The following is a 16,298-nucleotide window of genomic DNA, read 5'->3' as shown; positions in this document are numbered from 1 at the left end:
ATGCACCTTTAAGCTGGTATGCCAACCGCCAATAAACACAAAAGAAGAAGAAAAAGAAGCAGTGAAACTGATCTGATCCTGTTCTCTCTCTCTCTCTCTCTCTCTCTCTCTCTCTCTCTCTCTCTCTCTCTCTCTCTCTCTCTCCTTTAGTTCAGCAGAAGTGAAACTGATCTGATCTCTCTCTCTCTCTCTCTCTCTCTCTCTCTCTCTCTCCTTTAGTTCAGCAGAAGTGAAACTGATCTGATCCTGTTCTGTTCGAGTGCGGATCTGTTCCGTGTCTGTGTTTGTAGTTTTGTTGATAATTGAAGTTGATGAACGCAGGTGAGTTTATACATTTCCACACTTCTGTACATTACTGTGTATTGTTACTTTATGTAGTTCAGATTGTTGATTTGATTTAAACACACTTGTTTTGAACAGAACACTCACGAACTAAACCAGGAAGTCTTGGACATTCGCCTGACATTCGAGTTTCTTTCGGCTCGTTCTCGGCTAATAAACATCCAAAAATGAGTGAAACTGCATTAACTGATTCTGCAGTAAACAAGGAACAAACTACAATCAAATATGTTTAAAAGTTTTTTCTGTAAATGTTTATTTTCTGTTATTTTGTAAATGTGAGCTTCATCTGAGTTGAAATGATAAGGAAGTGCTAAGGGAGCGTCTACAAAATGCATGAAGCCGAGGTGTAGTTATTACCCAGTGGCATGTACCATTCAATACAACTGTATAAAGTCCTACAGTATGGGTACAGTAACAATATATAGTGTAACAAATTCCAAAATCAATAATTTTAATATAATAAACGATGCAGTAGTTACCTAGTGACATGTACCACCCACTTCACTTAAATTACAGAAACAAACCCTACAGTATGGGTACAGTAATAAAGAATTAAAGGTAAAAAAAATATTTTTTTTCATATAACCAAGGATGTAGTAGTTAACTAGTCACCTGTACTGGTTACTACAACCACATTATAAAAGTCATACAGCATGGGTACAGTAACGAATCATAAAATGTACTACAGTAAAGGTACAGTAATAATAAAATATAGAAGATTAACGTTAACTACTGACTTGTACTACTTACTACAACAACATTGCAAAATAAAAGTCCCACAGCATGAGTACAGTACATAACCAAAAAATTAACAAAAATCTAGAAACGTAAACTTGAACATAACGCTCACGAACTAAACCAGGAAGTCTGAGCTGCTGTAAATAACTTGCTGTGTTTACTGGTGATTCTGTTTCCATGTAGAAAAATGGCTGAGTCCAAAATTTCAGTAACTCAGGACGAGTTCAGCTGTTCAGTCTGTCTGGAAACACTGAAAGATCCAGTAACTACATCATGTGGACACAGTTTCTGTATGGTGTGTATTAATAACTGCTGGGATCAGGAGGATGATAAGGGAACATACAGCTGTCCACAGTGTAGACAAACCTTCACTCCAAGACCTGTTGTGAGGAGAAACACAATTCTGGCTGGAGTTGTGGAGAAACTAAAGAAAACAGAACTTCAAGCTCCACATCCTGGACACTGTTCTTCTGGACCTGAAGATGTGGATTGTGATTTCTGTACAGAGAGAAAATCCAAAGCAGTTAAATCCTGTCTGGTGTGTTTGGCCTCTTACTGTAAAACTCACCTTCAGCCTCACTATAAATCTTCTGCTTTTAAGAAGCACAAGCTGGTTGAAGCCTCCAGACGACTCCAGGATCAGATCTGCTCTCAGCATAATAAACTGCTGGAGGTTTACTGTCGTACTGATCAGCAGTGTATCTGCATGATGTGTATCATGGATGATCATAAAGGACATGATACAATATCAGCTGCAGCAGAAAGAACTGAGAAACAGGTAAAAATATTATACAGCTCTCTTTAACAAGTAACAACTCATTATCATTTACACTTACGTTGTTTATGTGGTGCTTGTACACAATACAAGTAAATCCTGAATTGTTGTTCTGTGTAGAAGCAGCTGCTGAAGATCCAGAGAAAGTTCCAGGAGAAAATCCAGAACAGAGAGAAGGAACTTTGTGAGCTGATAAATGCTGTGGAGTTTCACAAGGTAAGTTTTATAAACAAAAAGCTCTCAGGATCAGTCTCCTCCATTAAACCAATCTCCATTAAAAATGAGATATAGTGATGGAGCATTTTTGTTCATAAATTTAAAAGAATCTTTAAATTCTGCCTGGTTAGTTGGTGATTGATGCTGTACAGCAATTCTGAGGTTGTGTTAATAATTATAAGGGTGATTAGTTCAGATTAGGACTTTGACTGAGCCACCCAAAAAGATTATTGGTTGGTGCCGTAATTACCGTGTAAGATTTCTGGTGAAGACTTGAGAAGATCACTACATTGGATTTCCCAGTCCTGGCCAGGCTGTTGTTTCCTGACACTCAAGCCATTTAGCACCATCACCAAGCTATGGGTGATGGAAGTCTTAGTCTGACCAGTAGCTACATATGAATGTGCAGGATGGACAAATATCAAAGTAAGAAACGTTTCCTCTTTCTGAATCTTCTAACAGTGTTCTGCACAGACAGCAGTGAAGAACATTGAGAGGATCTGTACTGAACTAATCAACTCAATTAACAGAAGATGCTCTGAGCTAAAAGATCTGATCAGAGATCGAGAGACAGCAGAAGTAAGTCAAGCTGAAAAACTCCTGAAACAGGTGGAGCAGCATATTGTAGAGCTGAAGAGGAAAGATGCTGAACTGGAACAGCTTTCACACACAGAGGATCCCGTCCATTTCCTCCAGGTAACAGCACTAAAAATAATTATATTATTGCTGCACCAGTCCAAGTAATAAATTCGAGCGGTACCTTGTAACTTGACGTCCCCTAAACTCAAAATTTTTGAAATTTAATGCCTTTAGTTGAGAAATGTGTTCTCTTAAACTCGATTATTGTAAGAATTAATTTAAACATGTTAGGGAGAGCCGGAAACACAACAGAAACCACGTCACAAGCAAAGCATCCTCTCCTGTCTTCCCAGAGGTCTCCTTTTCATAGGCGTCTTCCCTGGTGGTAGCTTTGCGCATCTTCATGCATCTTCTACAAATCTGTAACACAGGGAAATCCCCCCTACACAAAACACATTATGACCCATAAAGTCGTAACACTGAAATACTGTTAATGTTATTAGGAGAAACGTCACTCTGTGCTTCATGTCAGTCGTCCATTATTTGTGATTCATCATCTTGTTGTTTCTCTGTGAACATTATCTGTCTGGATGTAGAATTTTCAGTCTCTCTCGGCTCCTGCTGGATCTGCAGAATCAGCCTCCATCACAATCAGTCATTTCCTCTCATTTGATGATGTTACAAAGTCTGTATCTCAGCTGAGAGAGAAAGTAGAAGAATTCTGGAAAGAGCAGTGTGAGAAGATACCAGATGAAGGTGAGTTCAAGCCCTCAGTGTTCCATTGTCTCCAAAATGCTTCGGGACTCAAACATCAAACAAAACAATCAAATTTACCAACATAAACATTTTACATCTAACATCATCATTCATTTACTCATTAACCCAGTACTGGTCATGGTCACAGTGAGTCCAGGGTTGAATGAAATACACTCACTTGGTCAGTTATCCAGACTTAAGGTCACTTTAGACAAACACTGGGAGAACATGTCAAACTTCTTACTGGCTGTACCTGCGACACTTTCTGGTGTAAATATGTATTTACTGTGATTAGTGATTGTACTGTTAATCTTTCTGCAGTGAAGAAAGCCCGGATTACTTCATCTCCTGAACCTGAAATCAGAGAAGATTTTCTACAATGTAAGTTTCTTACAAGCACACAAACATACACAGTGCAGTGAAAAAGTATTTGCACCCCCCAGTTATCTGTGTTTTTACAGATTTGTCACATGTTATATGGAATTGTTGTGTTTTTGTATCACACATGTGTTTAATCTTTAAATCATGAACTGATGACCAGATGTTCTTCTTTAACCCTGAAACTCCATCACACAAGCACCACCATGACTGACTGTTAGTAAGATGTTTTTATTGTAAAATGCTGTTTTAGGTTTATTGCAAGTATAAGAATTCTGACTCATCAGTTCACAGAACATCATCACCAAAAAGCTTGAGGGTCATGTGCTTAAGTCTCAATCATCCAGTCATAAAAACCCGTGAAAACACACACACACACACCAACACACATTTACACAGACACACCGTCTCACACACACTCTTACACACATTCACACTTACACACACTTTAACACACACAATTAAAAGAGCATGAATGTGTGTTTATTGTTGGATTGTGTGTTGCTGGTGTGTGTCTGTGTTCTGTTTGTGAATGTGTCTTGTTTGTGGGGTGTTTCTATATGTCTGTGTCGTGTTTGTGTAACATTTGTGTGTGTTTGTGTAGTGTTCATGTGTTTGTGTAACGTTTGTGTGTGTTTGAATAGTATTTGTGTTTGAGTAGCATTTGTGTGATTGTGTAGTGTCTGTGTATTTGTGCAGTGTTTGTGGGATGTCTATATCTCTGTGTAGTATTTGTGTGTGTGTGTGTGTGTGTGAGTAGTATTTTTGTGTATGTGTAGTGTCTGTGTGTATTTGTGCAGTGTTTGTGGTGTTCATGTGTGTTTGTGTAGTATTTGTGTGTATGTGTAGTCTCTGTGTGTATTCATGTGTGTTTGTGTAGTATCTGTGTGTGGTTGAGTAGTATTTGTGTGTGATTGAGTAGTATTTATGTGTGTGTAGTGTCTGAGTATCATGTGTGTTTGTGTAGCATTCATGTGTGTTTGTGTAGTATGTGTGTGTATGTGTAGTGTCTGTGTATTTGTGCAGTGCTTGTGTGTGTTTGTCTAGTGTCACTCTTACACGCACACACATAGACATTTATAATTACACACACACTATACACACAAACACTGTACACACACTGTATACACACACTGTACACACATACACACACACACACACACTCTCTTCTATGTTAATTGGTTTATTTTGTGTTTCCTCTCCAGATGTTTGTCGGTTCACACTGGATCCAAACACAGTAAATAAAAACCTCCGTCTGTCTGAGGAGAACAAAGTGGTGACCTGGAGTAGAACAGAACAGTCGTATCCTGATCATCCAGATAGATTTGATTATTACTGCCAGGTTGTGTGTAGAGAGAGTGTGAGTGGACGCTGTTACTGGGAGGTTGAGTGGAGTGGGAATTATGGGGTTTATATAGCAGTGTCATATAAAAGCATCAGCAGGAGGGGAGATGGTGATGAATGTCTGTTTGGATGGAATGATCAGTCCTGGAGTTTGTTCTGTTCTCCATCTGGATTTTTATTCATGCACGATAAGAAAGAGACTAAAATTCCCATAATGCCGAGTTCCTCTAGAATAGGAGTGTATGTGGATTATGAAGCAGGAACTCTGTCCTTCTACAGCGTCTCTGATACAATGAAGCTCCTCCACAGAGTTCAGACCACGTTCACTCAGCTCCTCTACCCGGGGTTTTGGGTTTCTTCAGGATCAGAAGTGAAACTGTCAGATTGAACAAATTAAATGTAAAATTTACATGAAAGTGTAACATTAAACTGTTTGAGTGATTTTAGAATCTGTGAGGCAGTGATACATTTATGAAGATTTCTTTTTCAATTTATTAACCACCATTTATTCAGTGCTGTGAAAAAGTACAGTGGAACCTTTACTTACAAGTTTAATTCGTTCTGTGACCAAGCTTGTAACTCAATTTGCTCGTATATCAAATCAAATTTCCCCATTAAAATGAATTGAAACACTATTAATCCGTTCCAGCCCCCCAAAAACCACACCGATTTTTTTTGTTACGTGTTTTTAAATAAGAAAAATTTACTTTATAAATAACTAATAATGTACAAAAAAATAATAATGCATAATAAAAGATAATGTAAAGAAATAAACTTGTTTTATTGAGTGCATTTACCTTGAAAATCAGACAAATATGTTGGCAGAGGTGGAGATTGGTGGAGGAAGTTGGGGGAGTGTTTCATTTCGTGCTCTATCACTTAACTTACTCGCTACACACTTAATGCTACAATATATTGCTAAATTTAACTTACACACTATGCTACACTTTATCACTAAACTTAATTGCTACTTTTTTTATTTAATTTTTTTTCACTTCAATTAATCTTCTTTTTCACTTACTTTTGGCTTTTTTGCCACACTTTCCTCGCTTTCACTTGCTTGTACAGCAAGATAACCAGGTGAACTGAACGCTCGCTGGGCTACCTAGTGGCGGGTGACGTAAGCTTGCTCGCTCATAACTCGGATCTCGGCTCGTATCACAAAGCAAAAAATCGACCAAGTGACAGCTCGTATCTCGGAAAATTCGTAAGTTGGGTCACTCGTAAGTCAAGGTTCCACTGTATTTACCCCCTTTCCTGATTTCTTCTTTTCTTAAATATTTATCATCTAAATGGATTCAGATATTAAAACTTAATTAAATAAAAAACAAACTGAATATTTACAAACATAAAAGAGAAGATTTGTGTACATTACAAAATGGTAAATGTGATCATTTTCACCTTAAACTTCTTTCTTCCCAAGTCTGTTATAACCCCAAATCAGAAAAAGTTGGGACAGTATGAAAAATGCAAATAAAATAATGCAAATACTATTAAAAAGAATAAAAAATACATTTTTATTATTAATAATAATAATAATAAAGTCACAAATCTGTACCTATTGAACAAGATGTAATGTATTTCTAGCACCACTAGATGGGGATGATGAACTCCACATGATTATAAACTCCACTTTAAAAGTCAGTTAAACAGTAAAGATTTTAATTTGGCTTTTTAAGTTTAGTTAATAATAAATGGAGTACAAGGAAACCTTTGATTTTCAAAGGCAGTTAAACAAAGTTACTTGCTGATATCTGTATTTTGTAATATTTATTTGTTCGTTCCTTTGTACCAGAAAAGTCATCTTTGCTGCCTGCAACACCTTACAAATCACATTTTTTCTTGCTGATGTGATTTATTGAAATAAATTAAATAAATTACAGCTTGTTGCTTGGGTACAGATTTGTGACATTCTTATTATTATTGCTATTATTATTATTTTATTGTTATAATTATTAAATGTTGCTGTTGTGTTTTTTTTTTTTTGTTGTTGAAAACTGTTCATGTTTTGAAGTGTAAAAGATTAAACAGCACCGTCTATAAATAAATGAATCACCTTGTGCTTCCACTTGAGATTTTTGAATGTCTGGAATTTGACGAGCTTGATTAGTTTGTAATCTGTGTTAAGATGATAAATGAACCTAAACACTTGCTTTTAAATTTTAAGCTGTTAATTACTTATTTAGTTATTTTAGTTTCAATACAATGTAAACTTTCAAGATAAAGAAAGCAAAAATAAAAATGTCCCAAGTGTTTTTGATCTGATTGGTGACTGTTTTTGGTATACAGGAAAGAAAAGGCTGAATGCAGATGAAAAGGTTTTAAGGTTGTTACAACAACCCAACTGTGAGGTTCTTTTTTACCATGGTTCAACTATGTAACTTTACTAAAGCTTGTATTTAAATGAAAGGTTTACATTGCTGTCTTCAGGATTTCCTCTTTAGTGATATTTAATGTTAATAGCTGTTCTGATCTAAAAGACGCTGCTGCCTTTGACTTCTAAAACAGAGAAGTGATTTGGTTGTTAGAGAAGGCTCACTTGTTTGTTAGAAAAAGTGGGCATGGCCCATACAGGGATTGAACCCACAACCTTGATGTTATTAGCACCATGCTCTAACCCACTGAGCTAACTGGCTGATGTGTAACATCAGGGCAAATACCCACATACCCGATTCTACACTGACAGCGCTTCAGTTATGGAGCTGCCACACAGAAACGATGGAGAGCTTTACTGTTGTTGAGCAGAACAGATCTTCGTGTGAGATGACTGAGGTTCATGTATTTTTCTTTTAGGAATAAATAAAAGCTGATGCTTTTAACCTCATACTTTCCTAATACTTTTATTCTACACGGTCTAAATTTATTTTAGTCTTCTGCCATGTGCAGTGCAAGAATTCACATAATTACACAGCAGTTCTCTTTTTATTTATTTATTTATTTTTGCCAGTGACAAAATTTATTGTAATCATTTATAAAGGTCACGCCACGTTCATTAGGTGAAATGAAGCCAGAATTAAAGATGGCAGAAGAACAGGGTGGTATTCTTACTTTCAGTGATTAAATTACTCAGGTTAGAAAGTCCTGATACACAGAACATGCTCACCTGACTCTCAGCCATGCTAGCTTTAATCGTTAACCGCAACCTTGGTGTTATTAGCACCATGCTCTAACCAACTGAGCTAACCAGCCAGTTCATCTGTTCTCTTTAGATCTTTGTACATAATTCTACACTAACTCCATTCAACCAGCTGCATGGCAGCACAAAAACCATTTGTAACCCGTAATTAGTTTCATGTTATTTTAATGATCTGAGATCTCAGTCCTACTTCAGACATCGCTGTCTAGTAATTTGTTATGTTCAGACTTTCTTAATACACATCTAAGACATTTTGTAGGTTCTTATATGTTTGTCCTATGAAAACTACAGTATATTGCCAAAAATATTCGCTCGTCTGCCTTCACACGCATATGAACTTGAGTGAGGTCCCATTTAATTTAATATAATGTCGGCCCATCCTTTGCAGCTATAACAGCTTCAACTCTTCTGGGAAGGTTTAGGAGTGTGTTTATGGGAATTTTTGACCATTCTTCCAGAAGCGCATTTGTGAGGTCAGACACTGATGTTGGACGAGAAGACATGGCTCGCAGTCTCCACTCTAATTCATCCAAAAGGTGTTTTATTGGGTTGAGATCAGGACTGTGCAGGCCAGTCAAGTTCTTTCACACCAAACTCACTCATCCACATCTTTATGGATCTCGCTTTGTGCACTGGTGCGCAGTCATGTTGGAACAGGAAGGGGCCATCCCCAAACTGTTCCCACAAAGTTGAGAGCATGAAATTGTCCAAAATCTCTTGGTATGCTGAAGAATTAAGAGTTTCTTTCACTGGAACTAAGGGGCCGAGCCCGACTCCTGAAACGTGACTTACTTTTAATGGGAAACCTGAGCCTGGGATGATGCACACAATCGCCCTATTCTGGCAGGGATGGATGAGAGGCAGACATGGAACTCCTGGTCCAGAGCCCTCAGTCGCTCCCTGTACTTGTTCTTGATGTAAGTTAGGCTTGAAAAGCTCAGTTCACGCCATGAACGAATCAGATTTAACATAATTAAACAAGTTTATAGTTTATTTCTCAATTATTTGTCATTATACTAAGAGCACTGCTTCTTTTCTGCATGTTCTCTCTGTAGCTCGGTTATGGCTCTCTCAACTCAAAAGAAGCTTTATTGGCATGACAAATAAGGACATTCGTATTGCCAAAGCAAGTTACAGAGAAATAATAAAAATAACAATAAAAAAGAACAAATATATACAAAACAGTTACACGTGCAAAAAAATATACAGTGTATCACAAAAGTGAGTACACCCCTCACATTTCTGCAGATATTTAAGTATATCTTTTCATGGGACAACACTGACAAAATGACACTTTGACACAATGAAAAGAAGTCTGTGTGCAGCTTATATAACAGTGTCAATTTATTCTTCCCTCAAAATAACTCAATATACAGCCATTAATGTCTAAACCACCGGCAACAAAAGTGAGTACACCCCTTAGTGAAAGTTCCTGAAGTGTCAATATTTTGTGTGGCCACCATTATTTCCCAGAACTGCCTTAACTCTCCTGGGCATGGAGTTTATCAGAGCTTCACAGGTTGCCACTGGAATGCTTTTCCACTCCTCCATGACGACATCACGGAGCTGGCGGATATTCAAGACTTTGCGCTCCTCAACCTTCCGCTTGAGGATGCCCCAAAGATGTTCTATTGGGTTTAGGTCTGGAGACATGCTTGGCCAGTCCATCACCTTTACCCTCAGCCTCTTCAATAAAGCAGTGGTCGTCTTAGAGGTGTGTTTGGGGTCATTATCATGCTGGAACACTGCCCTGCGACCCAGTTTCCGGAGGGAGGGGATCATTTCACAGTACATATTGGAGTTCATGTGTCCCTCAATGAAATGTAACTCCCCAACACCTGCTGCACTCATGCAGCCCCAGACCATGGCATTCCCACCACCATGCTTGACTGTAGGCATGACACACTTATCTTTGTACTCCTCACCTGATTGCCGCCACACATGCTTGAGACCATCTGAACCAAACAAATTAATCTTGGTCTCATCAGGCCATAGGACATGGTTCCAGTAATCCATGTCCTTTGTTGACATGTCTTCAGCAAACTGTTTGCGGGCTTTCTTGTGTAGAGACTTCAGAAGAGGCTTCCTTCTGGGGTGACAGCCATGCAGACCAATTTGATGTAGTGTGCGGCGTATGGTCTGAGCACTGACAGGCTGACCCCCCACCTTTTCAATCTCTGCAGCAATGCTGACAGCACTCCTGCGCCTATCTTTCAAAGACAGCAGTTGGATGTGACGCTGAGCACGTGCACTCAGCTTCTTTGGACGACCAACGCGAGGTCTGTTCTGAGTGGACCCTGCTCTTTTAAAACACTGGATGATCTTGGCCACTGTGCTGCAGCTCAGTTTCAGGGTGTGGGCAATCTTCTTGTAGCCTTGGCCATCTTCATGTAGCGCAACAATTCGTCTTTTAAGATCCTCAGAGAGTTCTTTGCCATGAGGTGCCATGTTGGAACTTTCAGTGACCAATATGAGAGAGTGTGAGAGCTGTACTACTAAATTGAACACACCTGCTCCCTATGCACACCTGAGACCTAGTAACACTAACGAGTCACATGACATTTTGGAGGGAAAATGACAAGCAGTGCTCAATTTGGACATTTAGGGGTGTAGTCTCTTAGGGGTGTACTCACTTTTGTTGCCGGTGGTTTAGACATTAATGGCTGTATATTGAGTTATTTTGAGGGAAGAATAAATTTACACTGTTATATAAGCTGCACACAGACTACTTTTCATTGTGTCAAAGTGTCATTTTGTCAGTGTTGTCCCATGAAAAGATATACTTAAATATCTGCAGAAATGTGAGGGGTGTACTCACTTTTGTGATACACTGTAAAATAGAATAAAATATTTAAAAAACAGTGCAAAATAATAACAATAAAAATTATAATATTTACAGTAATGAGGTAGTAATAATGATCAGTTTGTGTGTGTCTCTCTCTCTCTTTCTCTCTCTCTCTCTGTGTGTGTCTCGCTCGCTCCCTGCTCTCTGTTTTCGAATTTGAATTTGGACAATAAACAGCTCTTATTATGATTAATGAACTGATTAATTCCCTGTACTGATGCGAAGCAGACTGGGTGGATTACAGCCGCTAAGAACTGCGCAGAAATAAAAATATATATAGCGGCTCCCAGAGGCGCGACTCGGTTCCTTTTGTTCATTTCAAAGAGCCGTTCAATAGAATCGGATCGTTCAAGAATGACCCATCACTATCAGAATATTTTTGACGGCACCCCTGACAAAGCCAGACGGCACCCCGGTTGAGAAAGGCTGCTTTAGACCATGCACTTGGTGATGTAAGGCTTGGATGCAGCTGCTCGGCCATGGAAACCCATTACATGAAGCTCTACACTCTGTTCTTGAGGTAATCTGAAGGCCACATGAAGTTTGGAGGTCTGTACCGATCGACTCTAAAGAAAGTTGGCATCCGCTGACCCCGCTCTGTCATTTTACATGGTACCACTTTGTTTCCAATCGCTTCCACTTTGTTATAATACCACTGACAGTCGACTGTGGAATATTTAGTAGTGAGGAAATTTCACGACTGGACTTGTTGCACAGATGGCATCACGGTACCACGCTGGAATTCACTGAGCTCCTGAGAGCGACCCGTTCTTTCACTTATGTTTGTAGAAGCAGTCTGCATGTCGAGGTGCTTGGTTTTATACCTCTGTGGCCATGGAAGTGATTGGAACACCTGAATTCAATAATCTGGATGGGTGAGTGAATACTTTTGGTAATATAGTGTATTTTGTAACTGGACCTCTTTAAGAGACATGAGTTCATTAAGTTTTAGGGTATTGATCTCAGGCTTCTCTGAGTGAGCTGACAGTAGGTCTGTATCTTCACTGCTGAGTTCAATGTTCTGTAACATGTCGGGAAACGTTGTGCCACCTTTCATATTACTGACTTCATACACATAATGATGAAGAAATAATCAGCTATTATGAAAATGAACATCCATCCACCTTCATATATTCAGTGAGTTTATTTATTTTATATTTAATGTTATAAGATGTTGAGGCTTGTTGATCCTGGTCATCCATGTTCTACACTTCTCATACAGCTGTGTGGATCAACAAGGGCGGCACCTCAGTGGAGTTCATCTAACCAGTCACACAGAGATACCCAAAATGCATCGTTCTGGTAAAAGAAGAGAGAGAGAGAGGATGGGTTAGAGAGAAACAGCTGCAATAATCATTGAAATGTGAAATTGAGATGTAACGTGTCCTGATTGGATGGCGCCACCATCGTCCCTCCTTGATGCGACAACAACGTCTCCTGTTAAATAAAACAAGAAGAGGTGTAAGAACATTCCAGAAGCTGTAGCGTTTGGACAGATGAGCATGTAGAGCAGCGTTTATCAGGTAAAATACACTGATTGTAGAAATGTTACCTGGATTTCTTACACATCCGCTCAGCTATCTCTTTTAGATGGAGCACAAGAACCTCAATATTAATAAATATGTGTCTACATTTTAGCATCTGTGTTGATGCAGATACAAGTACTGAAATGTACCTCAGACACCAGCTGCTTGGTGCTTTGGTTGGACTGTCTGAACATCACAGCCATCTCGGTGATGCTCTTCTCATCTAGATGATCCAGCTGAGACACAAACACACACACAGACACAAATATATGAGTATGTAAGATAATAAAGATACAATCTTATGTACGGTGGATCTCCATCATGTCACTGTACTACGTCTAGGGTGGATGTTGTACCTGGCATGTGCTGTGCCATTCCACAGGGCTGCTGTACCCCTTCATTACCCACTCATGATCCAGCAGATGCTCCACCTTTATGCGCCGCTCTGGAACCACCTACAGGACAAGATACAAGAACTTCAGGTGATGAAGCCCACAGAGAAACACACACCCACTTTGCTCATATTAAACACACCCATAAACACACACCTGCAGCATTTCCTTAATCAGCAGAGAGCCAGTCAGGAGTGTCATAATGTCCTTTCTGAGGAAACACAGAGCAAAACAATCACATCTGATCAAAGAACATCACCACAAGCCATTACTGTTACTTTTACTGTATGTTTAACATGCTGCTGAGCATTAAATAATGGATTCTGTTTCATAATCGTAACAAGACGTGTATGCCAATGGTGTTTCATTGTAGTTCCAAGACTTACAGTGATTTGTTCATGGAGCTCCACAAAGTTGTCACCATCGAACGGGAGGTAGCCACACAGCATGTCATATAGGACAACACCCAAGCTCCAAACATCTGCCTAAAACACACACACACATATTCATTGTCTTTTTTAACCATGCTTTACCCTGGTCAGTCCCCTCATCCAGACCTCATAGAATAACTCATGAATGGGGCTACAGAGGGAACTGAACACCTTGGATTTGGAGACTTTTCAATTGAAGTTTATCAGGAATAACCTGGGGACACACCCCACACACACCTACCTCTGCACCATGATAGGGTTGCACATCAATGATTTCTGGTGCCAAGTAGGGAGGGGTTCCACAGCCCTCAATCAGAGCAGTACCCAATCCACCCTACAACAAAACAGATTTCTATCAACCGAAGGTCCAACTGTTGACTCACATCTGCAACACAGCACACAAACTGAACCAGCATGGCTCTGTGACGTCCTGTTCATCTAACTGATCACTGAAACTAATTGTGGACACCATGTGTGCAAGGCTTTAGCATGATGGATGGGGGTGAGCACACCACCTTACTAGACTCTCTGAATGGTACGCTTAATTTAAGTATACACTACAGTCTTAGTAGAGACACGAACCTCTGGTTTGACACAGAGACCAAAGTCGATGAGCTTGATGTTGTTCTTCTCATCCAGCATCATGTTTTCCTGAGAGTCAAAATAAAACACGTCATGTACAAGCTCTTACAAAGAAAGCGCACAAAGTATAAGTGGAAACCGTTTGGCTGATGCACTGGCTTAAGGTCACGGTGGGCGTATCCCTGGCTGTGGATGTAGGCCAGCGCCGAGACGATCTGACGGAAGATCCTGCGCATCTCCTCCCTCGACAACCTGTCGTTATTTTCGATGTGGTCGAACAGATCTCCACCCGGACAAAACTGGAGGAGAGAGCAAGTCAAATGAGCAGCAAATCATCGTAAATCCAGAGATTAAATCAATTCTGATAGTTTCCAACCACTGATGGTACCTCAAGCACCATGTAGATCTGGTCAGCAGTCTCCACGACTTGGTACAAGCGGCACACGTGCTGATGATTGAGGTTCTTCAGGGCTTCAATCTCTATCCTCAAATCGGACAACTCATCCTGCAATGGGGAGGAAACAGGAACAGTTTTATGACTTTTCAGATCAGAATTAGGAGAACCAAACGTTTGGAAACTGAGACACGTCTGTCTTTAACAGACGGTTTTGCTGAAACTAACCCCGAGCTCTTTCTTCTCCAGGATCTTGATGGCCACTGGCTCTTGAGTCTGAATGTGCCTGCCGAGCTTGACCGTCGCATAACCACCTGAAGAACGATTGAATAAAAAAAAAAAATTTAAGTCAGGTTTTAAAAGATGCACATCTGTGTTACACAAAGGCAGAGAGACGACTGAAAGTGGTACCAGTTACCTGATCCAATGGTTTTGTAAACCTCATAGCACTTGTGCAGCTCAGAGACGTCCTCAACCACACGTGACGTTCCCTCTGTGGTGTCGTCTGTCTCGGGTACAGCGCATGGAACTTCTACCTGCTGCCCACAAGAGACTTGTTATTATTACTGATTTGGCCTCTTCTTGTTTCATCCTACATGTATCTCATTCATGAGCAGAGGAACCCAAACAGCTACATCTGACTCTTCAGAAGGTCGTCACAGGTATCTGGAGCCAAGGGAGGATCCAGGGGAGGATCCGTAAAGCCAACATGACAATCGGGGTGGGTTCAAGTCTGGGGAATCAGGGAGTCAGGGTAGTACTCGGACCCAGTGTTGGACGTTTCTAGCCTTGCTGGAAGATCCCATACGCCACAGTGACCCAATAAAGTCCTGGTAGGTGGTTACAGGTATCTGGAGCCATGATGCTGCTTGAGGTGGTCCCACAGACGCTCAACTGGGTTTAAGTCTGGGGAATTAGAGGGCCATGGTAGTACTCTGAAGTCTTGGTCATGCTCTTCTGGCCATGCTGGAAGAGCCCATACGCCACAGTGACCCAATAAAGTCCTGGTTGGTCGTCAAACTGATACTCACCTGGTTCCCATCCGCTTTACGGTCGCCTTCGTAGACGGAACCGCAGCCTCCCTTTCCCAGTAGCTCTCCGACATTGTGTCCACTCTCAAAGCTGTCCGGGTTCGTGTTGGTCGTCTTCTCCTCTTGATGTCCTCCATTGGTGGTTTCTCCTTCACCATCTTCAACACAAGTATCACCAATGATGCTCCATGTGTTATGTGGACCAAAAATAAGGGTCCATATAAAGGGCCGGCGTACTCACCCTTGTTCTCGGGAGCATCACAGACGACTTCTCCAGAACTGATCCCACCTACGAAGCCCAAGGGTTAAATATATAGTCACTACAGTTTAATAGTGTCGGGCTCGAACGTGGTGGTGTTAAGGTTACCTGGAGCTTCAGAAGACGCCCGTGGTCCCTGGGAATCTGTCTGCTCGCTCGAGGAATCTGATTCTGAATCATTCTCGTACCCGTCTGATTCCTGCTAATTTAGACGCATTAAACTGGTGTTACAGAGACGAGAACTGAACCCCTCCCCTCCCGGGGTATGGTGGTAATGATAATTCACCTCGCTCTCGACTGTTTCTTCTTCTCTCTCAGTCAGGTTCTGAATGGCGCTGATCCACGCCCGTCTACCTGCCTCACAGTCGGCCTGGAACGTACAGCTCCTGTACACACACGGTGATAGATACAGATTATATAGGATGCAGACAGATAGACAGATTGAGTAGATAGATAAACAGATAGATAGACAGACATTCAGAAAGACAGATGGATAGACAGATAGATAGTCTGTCTATCTCCCTGTCTGTCTATTTATCAGCCTGTCTGTCTTTCTATCAATCATCTTGTCTAT

The 16,298-nt window shown here is 40.5% G+C and overlaps 1 protein-coding gene across 1 annotated transcript; it reads left to right on the top strand.

Annotated features, from left to right (window-relative positions):
• The first annotated feature begins 1,243 nt into the window (after nucleotides 1-1,243).
• LOC134326373 (tripartite motif-containing protein 16-like) lies at nucleotides 1,244-7,190 on the top strand. The gene is made up of 6 exons (XM_063008531.1): nucleotides 1,244-1,858; nucleotides 1,976-2,071; nucleotides 2,534-2,767; nucleotides 3,247-3,406; nucleotides 3,728-3,787; nucleotides 4,990-7,190. The coding sequence occupies exons 1-6, from the start codon at nucleotides 1,268-1,270 to the stop codon at nucleotides 5,514-5,516; spliced, it is 1,668 nt and encodes a 555-aa protein (XP_062864601.1). The 5' UTR covers nucleotides 1,244-1,267; the 3' UTR covers nucleotides 5,517-7,190.
• The last annotated feature ends 9,108 nt before the right edge of the window (nucleotides 7,191-16,298 follow it).

The sequence above is a fragment of the Trichomycterus rosablanca genome, chromosome 14 (assembly GCF_030014385.1).
Source record: "Trichomycterus rosablanca isolate fTriRos1 chromosome 14, fTriRos1.hap1, whole genome shotgun sequence".
Lineage (NCBI taxonomy): Eukaryota > Metazoa > Chordata > Actinopteri > Siluriformes > Trichomycteridae > Trichomycterus > Trichomycterus rosablanca.
This window is presented reverse-complemented; position numbering and strand designations above follow the sequence as displayed.

What these genes read in the sequence shown, in the direction of transcription:
- LOC134326373 (XM_063008531.1), top strand. Translation starts at nt 1,268, where the DNA reads ATGGCTGAGTCCAAAATTTCAGTAACTCAGGACGAGTTCAGCTGTTCA. An exon ending in ATCCCGTCCATTTCCTCCAG is followed by an intron (nt 2,768 to 3,246) that starts GTAACAGCACTA and finishes GTCTGGATGTAG; the next exon opens with AATTTTCAGTCTCTCTCGGC. An exon ending in TGAGAAGATACCAGATGAAG is followed by an intron (nt 3,407 to 3,727) that starts GTGAGTTCAAGC and finishes ATCTTTCTGCAG; the next exon opens with TGAAGAAAGCCCGGATTACT.